This window comes from Galeopterus variegatus, unplaced genomic scaffold, assembly GCF_000696425.1.
Source record: "Galeopterus variegatus unplaced genomic scaffold, G_variegatus-3.0.2 Scaffold8013, whole genome shotgun sequence".
Lineage (NCBI taxonomy): Eukaryota > Metazoa > Chordata > Mammalia > Dermoptera > Cynocephalidae > Galeopterus > Galeopterus variegatus.
Window position 1 is genome coordinate 86,410 of NW_007734124.1, and position 9,769 is coordinate 96,178.

Sequence of the window (9,769 nt, forward strand, 5' to 3'; positions counted from 1 at the left end):
TCAAGACAGGGCAGCAGCTTTATTCTGAACATGGTGGGACCCACTGAAGGACCCACTCCAGGATGCGCATGGAGCTGAGAACCTTTGAATGTCTTGAGAAGATGATTATGGGGCTGCCGGGGCTGTTCTGAAGTGTCACAGTGTGAGTGCTGGAGGTAGTGCAGGAGGGAGAGGTGGTGGTTCAAAACGGGCATATTTTGAAAATAGAAGCAATAGGATTTACTGCCTTCCCCTCAGAGTCTGAGCTCTGGGAAGACAGGGGCCCCATCTGTCTTGCTTGCTGCTGTCATCAGTGTGCATGCACATCAGTAGAATGAATGAATAAATGGATGAATGAAAGAACAGAACATAGGCCCCCCTGCATGTGGCCCTACTGACTGGCTACACCAGGCTGAGCCCCCAGGTGTGTCCCGTAAAGCAGTCACTGGGAATCCAAGAAATAATAGTGACTAAGATCAGCTCTCTGGTGAGAGGGAGAAATGGGAAGAAAGGAAGTGCTAAGATTGAAACATGCGCCTCCTCCCTCAAAACCGTGCAGAACCCAGCCCTTGCTGTCCCTGAACCAACATAGCCACCCAGTAAGCAGGTCTCTCTCACCTGTGCAGGGTGGCACCACCCGCAGAGCGCCCTAGGCAGAAAACAGCAGCGGGGACCTCACCCGCCTGGGGGAGGTGTGAAGTCAGAACAAAGAGGTCCACTATCACCCCTCTGTGATCTCACCTTCCCAGGGAACTTTGAAGAGGCAAGTGCACAGCCTGCAGCCCTCCCATGGGGCATCAGTGCATGCTTTATTCCTGATGCCTGGGGCCTACAGAGCCAGAGGGTTCTGGGAGAAGTGAGCTTGTAGCTGCCCATGTGAGGCTGCCTGGTGTCCTTAAGGAATCAAGAGGGCTGCTTGGAGCAGAAGCCCCTCCACCGATCTCCACTCCGTGTGTGAACTGGACCCTGCCTGGACACTACCCACAGCAGAGTCAAGGTCAAGGCAGGCACTCCCAACACCCATGTCCTGAAGTCCTGCACCATCTTTCCCCTTCTCTAGTCAGTGGAGGAAGCTCCTGGGGGTTAAGATATTCTCCATACACATGTATGGGCCAGTGTTACTAGGGAGACAACATTGGGCCCCTGGATACTTGGTTAGAAATGAGTGCTAATTAATTCACTTACAGAGAGCTAATGTGATGTCTCGAGCTGGGAAGAAAAAGGGCCAGGTTTGGAAGCAAAGGACCTAAGTCAGCGTGTGGTGGCGCAGGGACAGCAGGTCTCAGCCACCCTGAGCCTATGCTTTCCCTTCAGGTCATGTCACAAGTGCCATAAACACCTGCCAGGTGGAGGAGATTCAGACACCAAGAGAAAGTCTGCAGTGCTGAATTTGTACCTCATGCAGGGTCCAGGCATATACGAAATGCTCTTGCTCCATTTATGTCTTTCTGGTACCCTTCACTGAAGGAAGGGGTTCAAAGTCACCTTGTTTATTTAAAGAATAGGCAAGAATTTCTTATTAGGTTCAACAAGCACCAAATGGAACTTGGCTGTAAAAGGCAGGCAGGAAAATAAGGTCGCCTTCTGCTGCTGCTGGAAGAAAAGAGCAGCTCGCAGCCAGCAACACCAAGTACTAGAGGAGGATGATCTCCAGTGCCCACCAACCGCTCCCTGAAAAGACTGACACAACCACCTCTGCCTGACATATCAGTAAAACTGATCTTTTCAGGAGGGATGAAGTCCTTGTAGGAACCTGCTACCTGAACACAGAGAAACAACAGTGATGTTCCCAACCTCTAGAAACAACGAAGACCTGGACCATTTCAAAAGTGGCCAGCAATGGCTCTGAGGCCAGGGCAGCCAGCATGGCCAGGACAGCTCAGAGGCCGGTACTCCAATGGGCACTGGGACTGTGGAGACCCTAGGTGGGCAGTGATCAGGAAGCTCGTCTGGTGCAAGGGGCTCGTGGGGCTGCCCTCAGCAAGAGGAGTTGGGGACCCTCGTGACATTGGTGCATCCCAATGGGCAGGGACACACTACGACATCATGACAGAGCAGGTAGGAACTTAGTCCAGCGATAGCCATGGAGGGAGGTACTTCAAAACATTTAAGGAAAGATTCATATTATCTTTTTTTTTTTTTTTTTGTCTTTTTGTCTTTTTCCATGTCCTGGCAATGGATCGCAACCCTCAGTGTTGCCCCCGCACCGGACCGGGGACCGGCAACGGGACCGCAACCCTCGGTGCTGCTCCCGCGCTTCGCTCAGCCAGTGAGCGGGAACCGGTCTGCATGTGGGATCCGAACCCTCGGGCGGGAGCGCCGCCGCGCTTCCCAAGCGGCGCACTTATCCAGTGCACCACCAGGCCGGCCCTCATATTATCTTTTAATTTTATTTTTCATGAATATTTTGAAGTACCCTCATGTAAGGGAGGAGGACTGTTTTGTTCTTTCCATCAAAGCAATTTTGTGAGGCGCTCCCCAAAGAGTCACAGATTGGAACCCTCTGAAGGGCCCCCCAGGGAGTGAAGAGTGGACTCAGGACTAGGACTGAGCCTCAGAGCGCCTCGAGTTTGGGGTTCTTTCACAGGGCACAGAACAGACTATCCCCTGCATGGGGGTCACTACTGAAAAGTGGACAGGGTCTCAAGGAAAGAGGGCAGTGTTTCTCCTCCTCTGTGTGAGAGAGGTGTGATGGGCTGACACACACGGGCCTGGCTCTGAGCCCCAGAGCTGCCCCCACTCGCCTGTCCACCCTGGGCATGTGCTCAGTCCCTCTGCACTTGCATCTTCATCTATATAACAGGAGTGAGTACGCCTCCTTGCCAGGTGGCTGGGAGGACCAAGGTCAACGGGCGGTGGGAAGCTTTAGCTTGGAGCATGCCACGCCTGCAGCTCTGTTTGTCAAGGTTTGCAGGAACAATGCTACAGACATTGATGAATGGGATAAAGCCTCAGAATGGATGCCTAGATTCATAGAAAAATAATTTCAGCCACTTGACACTATTTGAAAGGAAACAACGGCTACCCTCCCTTTCCTTCTCTTCTCTACGGACCCTGCATGAGGACTGCTGCCCACACTTTCTCTAAGAGCAAGGCTCTCTGGTGTCTGCTGCAGTTTGCACAGATGCTCTCCTGCCTCGCTTCTGAGACTGGAGGCTCTGAGGGAAGGCAAGAGGTCAGCTGAGAATGGCATGCTGCTCACGGTGAGCGGAGGGGAGAGGCCAACAGCCCTTTCAATGCCTGCCTGTGCAGAAGGAGAGGCACAGGAGGAAATGTTCCTGGCACTGCCATTCGCATCCCTGTCCATTAGTGCCCTGTCTTCTAATGAACAAATTTACACAACAGATGGGCATGACATCATTAGCCCTACAGAGCCAGTTCTCCCCGCAGCTCGGGGACCACCCCAGTGAGGCCATCGTACAAGCTGGGCAACACAAAGTGGGGAGCTGGGGAATGCCATTGGTGGCCTCCTTCCTCCCCAGACAACCCCATTGGCCCTTGGGATGATCTTTGCTGGTTTTAACGAAGCTAGGTCTTCCCTCCTTTGAGATCGGGATCCAGATCTAGGCTGAGCCAATCAGATGCTTGCAACCAGGAATTTGGAACAGATTCAATTTGTAGTCTGTAGAAGTTCTCTGCTGGTGGACCGGTTCCCGCTCACTGGCTGAGCGAGGCGTGGGAGCAACGCCGAGGGTTGCGATCCCGTTGCCGGTCCCCGGTCCGGTACGGGGGCAACACTGAGGGTTGCGATCTGTTGCCAGACACGGAAAAAGACAAAAGACAAAAAAAAAAAAAGTTCTCTGCTGGAGGCTTTGACTGAAGCCAGGGAATCCTGGGGCTGTGGGGCTGATATGGCCACACGCGCATCAAAATGGTGACAGCTGGTCTGCCAAAGAAAATCGAGGCAGAACTGTGCTAGTGAAGTGGGGACAGGGTGGGGGCAGAGAGTAACAGCAACTCTCTGCAACATGGAGCAGTTAGGGGAGCTGGGAGAAAACAGCATAACTCTACTTAGTAATTTTATGGCAAATTAACAGTTGGAAAATATTCATAATACAAACATTCAAAATCTCAGCTCTACCTTGGGCCATAATATTATCATATATTAAACTGTCTGGGGTCCAAGAGGTGTCCTTGGCTACTTCTGCCAGGCCACCTCTGGTCCCAAGGCGTTCTGTAAGTGGGCCATCTCCAGTGTCCGCAAACAGTGAACAGCGTGCACCCAGGACACCTCTACACAGGGACCCTCACAAAATGACTGTTTAAAGTCCAACGTCCACCTTGCTTTAGGCAGATGTTGCTGCAGTGCTGTCCTGCATGCCATGACACTCATCTCCCTTTGTCACTATGTTCAGGCCAGGAGGTCTCCTAATGAGGAGAAGCACACAGCTCCTCGGAGACCAGGCCTGAGCTTCTATGGAGACCATAAAGGAGAGGTCAGCTTATCAGGCTTTCAAAGCAATCATCAGTAATGACAAAACCAGGCTCCCAGAGGTGTCCACATTCCTATAGTCCTATCTTTTATGAAATAATGAGGCCGCTAGCTTGATTTTAGCCTAATGCTTAAATAAAACACACCACCATTTTAGGTTACAAAATGAGCTTCCCGATGACAGCTCAACAAAAGCTTACTGTGTTTGTTTTTCTTCTCTGGTAGAGGAGGTGGCTTTTCTGGGTCACCCGTTGATGTAGGAGCAGTGAAGTCACCCACAAATTCGACAGGGGCTGAGGAACCTCCTTGCTGAAAAGGGAGGATAGCAGCAAAGGCTGTGAAGGGGATGCACTGGACTGGGGCTGGGTTCTGCAGGTCATCTTCAGAGATGTTGTCATACTGTGAGGGGTGCCGCTCATAGGACACCCTGCAGCCAGAGCTGTCCGTGGTTTGGGAGGCCGCACTCCTGCGCTTCTTCTCTGGAAGAGCAGGTGGCGTGTCTGTCTGCTGTCCTGGGGCCAAGGGCCCCTCTGGCTGGGGACAGATGCCAAGAGGCAGCTGGAAAGGATGGCTGAGGAATGGAGACCCAGACTCCCCCGAGGACTCCGGCAACGGGCTAAGGTTACAAGCCACTTGTTGAGGTATCTGGTCCACGTTAGAGAGGTCTTGCTGGAGGAATTCATAGTCGGGATCATAGTGATCTGCAGTCACAACAGGGAGAAAAATGCCTGTTAGCTGCAGGGCCCCACAGAAACTAACGGCCCCACCTTCTTGCTTCACCCAGTCTCACTCATGAGAGCAAGACGAACATGTCCCCAGTCTCACTACACCGGCTCTCACTTTATTTTATATTCTTCACTCTTTTCTCTGATAACAGAAGTAAAACAGGTGGAAATATGGCTGTTTGCTATACTATTTTTGTACTTTCGTGTAATTTTTGAATTTCTTACTTAAAAAAAAGAAAATGACCACAGCAGAAAACAGCAAACGATATTGAGAAAATAAAAACCACCCACAATCCCATAATCTAACTACAATCTGTTTACATTTTGATGTATTTCCTTGAAAGTCTTTTTTTCCCTTCAAGGATTCATTTTTCAATAAACAAGCTGAGAAAACATTATGTACATGGACTTGGATTTTTCCCATTTATCGGTATATCATAAGTGACTTTTAATAGCTACAGATTATTCCACCAAATGAATGTATCATAGTTCATCTGATTTCCTACCAACAGGTAATTGGAGTGTTTCCACTTTATCATTATTCCTAATAATGTTGAGATTAATGTCCTCAGACAGAAATCTTGCTTTAAATCTCTGATTAGATTCTTAGGATACATTCTCGGGAATCTATTTCATGGGACACTGACAGCTTAATGCTCTTTAAGCACCTGCCGAGCTGCCTCACAGACTCTGGTCACCCCACGCAGCACACGTTCAGTACCAACCGACAAGGTCAGCCCAGGGCTTGCCTGCAACCTCTACCAAAAGTTGTCAGGGGCTCCCCCACTTTATTTAAAGCCCTGAGCACAGATGGCTTTTAATTTTGGAACAAAGAGTAAAATTACCCACTGACAGATTAAGCATAACAACAGTTACTGCTTCAATATCTACTCTGTGGTTTCACATTATTTTATTTAAACTTTCAACTTCCTTGAGAAGCAGATATTGTTATCCTCGGTCTGAGGCTCAGATGCTAAATAACTTGGCCAAGGTCATGGAGCCATTAATTGGGACTCAAAACCAGGACCACATGACCCCTAAGAAGCCACTGAGATAGGGTGAGACAGGAGGAGGCCCACCGCTCACCTAGAGTTTCACAGCTTGTGTTCCGGGAGCACTGTCCGCTGTCCCTGTCCAGAGAGGACAGCTGCTCGTCTGACTTGCTGAGCTTGCCTATGCTGCTGCAGGGGGACAGGCGGGGCGACTCTCCGCCATACGAGTGGCTGCCTCCTGACAGTCGCCTCTGTGTGTAACAGTCAACGTCAAAATCCTCATGTGGAAACATAAAAACAAACCCAAGTCACTTCTGAGAAATGGTGGCAGAGACCAGGGATGAGGCAATCGGCACATCTACTTAGAGAAGGAAATACCACCAGGTTCAGAAACCATCTTTGACGTCAGAATAAAATGACATGCATGGATGAGAAAGAAGTCCTGAGGACTGCCCTGAGTGTGTGGCCAGGGAGGGCCATGGGCCGGGCTCCAACCTCCCCGCCCTGGACCTCCATTACGGGAACTTCCCCCATGTCTTGGAGAGAGAAGGACGACTGAGAAGACGCCGACCCCGCAAGAGAGCGTCTCTGGACCTGACCAACACCAGGGCCTGAAGGCCAGGAAACTTCTTTCAGCTACAGGAGCCACACCCCTGTCTGCCTTCCCAGAAGGCACGGGGGCTGCGTTACCTGCCTATTAATCCCGACAGGTAGGCTGGAGCCGCTGGTGGCTCGACTCATGGGGGCCACCACAGCCACTCGGGTAGGAGACGGAGCTGACTGCCTTTTCTTGGGTGGCAACGCTGGTGGAGGACTGAAACAGACCAAAACATCCAGGCAAACCAAACGATGCAAACCAAAGCTCTTTAGGATGGCATGAGGGTACAGGCTGTGGGGGTTTTTCACTACTAGCTCTCCACAGCCAATTTTCTTAGTTCAACTCCTGCCCAGTCCCCTCCTGCCAAAATAAATCCTATGAATGCCAAAAGAATGAAAATCAGAACAACCCTGCCTTTCCCTTTCAAAATAAATCACACCAGGTCTCATGTGATGGAGGCCGACGGGCAGGTCAGAGGAGAGCTCAGGTGTGGGGAGGGAGGCCCGGGCAGGTGCGGGCATCATCCTGAGGAAGGGGCTGAACGCTGAGCTCTTACCCAGTCTGCGACACCTTCCTCTTTTGCTCCTTCTACCCATTATGTCATAAATAGAGGGGGAAGCTAGGAAAATAGGAAGATAATTACCTATTATCAACCACTCGAATGCCAGGTAAAGGGGGCTTGGGAGGTGCAATCTCCGCATCCGTGGAGTCTGGGAGCAGCTCGGTTGACTGCGACATCCCAGCCGTCTTGTTTAGAATCTCCACCTCTCGGTCTGTCAGGGGGAGCTCAGCCTGGCTGGAGAATTGGAAGGAACTTGGGGTCAGAGAAGGTCATTGATGGGAGCAAAACACACACAGGCCCGGGGAAGGCTAGAATGTGATGGCAGCGGTGTAGGGGTGGGGGCTCTGGGCACTGAGCCTGGGCTCCAAGTTGGAAGTGGGGTCAAGTCCAATTTGATCACTAACAAACTGCTGGGGCTTGGCCACATCCCCCAACTCTGCATCACAGTCTCCTCCCATGAAAATGGAATCCGTAGACCAGATGACCTAAAGTCTCTCTAAAATGCTCCAAACCTTCATTTTCTATTTTTACCCGGGGCTTGTAGTAGAAATTGAGGCAAGGCATTAAAACAGTCCATGTTGCCCTTAGTTTACTCTCTTGATAAAGCTACTACTAAAAAACCAAAAGTGCTCTCAAGTTAAATCCCCCAAATCCAAACCTGTAAAAGTTCTTTCTAATTATTGAAATGAAGTTGGCCAGGACAAGCACTAGTGTGTGTCACTGGACACACTCACACGTTCATCCTTAGAAACAGTCAGGTTGAATATTAAACATGAGACAAGGCAATGCTTCAAAACTTTGTGAAACATACACACTTTCACGTAACACGCAGTCACCCAGAACTTCCCATTGAAAAAGGAAGATGGGCCTCCAACAGCCTACCTAACATGCTGCCCACTGCCCAACTGGCTCCCATCCTCTGGCAAGTGCAGACCTTGCTGCCCAATGTGAACACTGTGGTGGGAGGGTTTAGAAAGCACTCACCCATCAGGTTTGCCAGCTGGGGAACTGGGCTTCACTGGGCTTGTTGGAGACGGACGCCCCTGCCTCTCAATGGTAAGTCTGACCAGCTCCTGCACCCCACACAAGAGAAAGGCGATGAGCAATGTTCATTCACTGCTGAGCTCTCACCAGAAGCTAGGCAGTATGTCTGACCTCCACCGCTGAGTCTTACTTTTCTGCCTACGTATTTCCCACACACCATAAATGCAAGGGTTATTTGCCTTAGGTAATCTGCGACTTCCCAAAATGTCCCCTTCCCTCCAAAAATACCTTCACAGAATGTCAAGAAGTTTCAAATGCTAAAGGCACTTCCTCTTGGAAGCGGGAAATGGTAAACCCCACTGTCTCACAATGACTAAGATTATCACACACGTAAGTACCCAGTACAACAGATTCCTAGTCAGTTTGTGGGGGGAAGAACTACGTTTTCAGTTCTCTAAAGCCACTAATGATCAAACCTCTGCTTTCGGTGGTTTTCCAACGTGAGCTGGCCATGGGTATGGCAGTAGCTGCTACTCTGAGGTGGCTGGTTGGGATCTTTGGCAATGGACAGGGAGTTAAAGGCATACTACCCAGCAGAGAAATGACTGTAGAACCATTAAAAGAGAAAAAGAAAGGAAAAAAAAAAAAAAGAAAAGAAAAGAAAAAGGAATTTCCAAATCATAGCAAAAAGAAAAAAAAAGGAAGAAGGAAGGGATCAGGCCTATTTGATTTTGTTTTCTTTCAATTAGAATGCATCTTTTTTTTTTTTTTTTTTTGGTGACCGGTAAGGGGATCGCAACCCTTGGCTTGGTGTCGTCCGCACCGTGCTCAGCCAGTGAGCGCACCGGCCATCCCTATATAGGATCCGAACCCACGGCGGGAGCGCCACTGCGCTCCCAGCGCCGCACTCTCCCGAGTGAGCCACGGGGTCGGCCCATTTCTCACAGTTTGACGGGTTTTGAGAATTACATATACCTAAGTAAGCACCACTCAAAAAATATAGAACATGGGCCTGCCAGTTAGTTCATATGGTTAGAGTGCAGTGTTATAACACCATGGCCAAGGGTTTGGATCCCCATACTGGCCAGCCGCCAAAACAAAACAAAAAATGAAAAGCATTTCCATCACCCTTTCCAGTCAATCTACCCCACCCCAGCCACTCTTTTACTTCTACTATCTTAGATTACTTTTGCCTGTTCTAGAACTCGATATAAATGGAACCATATACAGTGCAGCATGTATACCTTGTATCCATCTTCTTTTTTTAAACAGCTTTATGGATATATATAATTCACATGACATAATATTCACCCATTTAAAGTATACAATTCAATGATTTTAGTCTGTTCATAGCGTTGTGCAACCATCACCACAATCAATCTTAGGACTTTTCATTCCTCCACAAAGAAACTCTGTACCCATCAGTAGTCCCTCCTCATTCCCCCTCAACCCTGCCAGCCTGGGGCAACCAGTAATCTACTTTCTGTCTCCACAGAT

At 49.7% G+C, this 9,769-nt stretch overlaps 1 protein-coding gene across 1 annotated transcript in view; it reads right to left on the minus strand.

Moving 5' to 3' along the window:
- The window catches only part of RAPGEF1 (Rap guanine nucleotide exchange factor (GEF) 1), a 46,188-nt gene extending 37,833 nt beyond the window's left edge, over positions 1-8,355 (minus strand). The window contains exons 1-5 of the mRNA XM_008592545.1: positions 8,273-8,355; positions 7,370-7,522; positions 6,819-6,942; positions 6,223-6,379; positions 4,612-5,112 (exon numbers count right to left, since the gene is read on the minus strand). Of these exons, the coding sequence (XP_008590767.1) occupies positions 4,612-5,112; positions 6,223-6,379; positions 6,819-6,942; positions 7,370-7,464 (877 nt within the window). The 5' untranslated portion in view covers positions 7,465-7,522; positions 8,273-8,355. The remainder of the gene's footprint in view (positions 1-4,611; positions 5,113-6,222; positions 6,380-6,818; positions 6,943-7,369; positions 7,523-8,272) is intronic.
- Between the last annotated feature and the right edge of the window lie 1,414 nt (positions 8,356-9,769).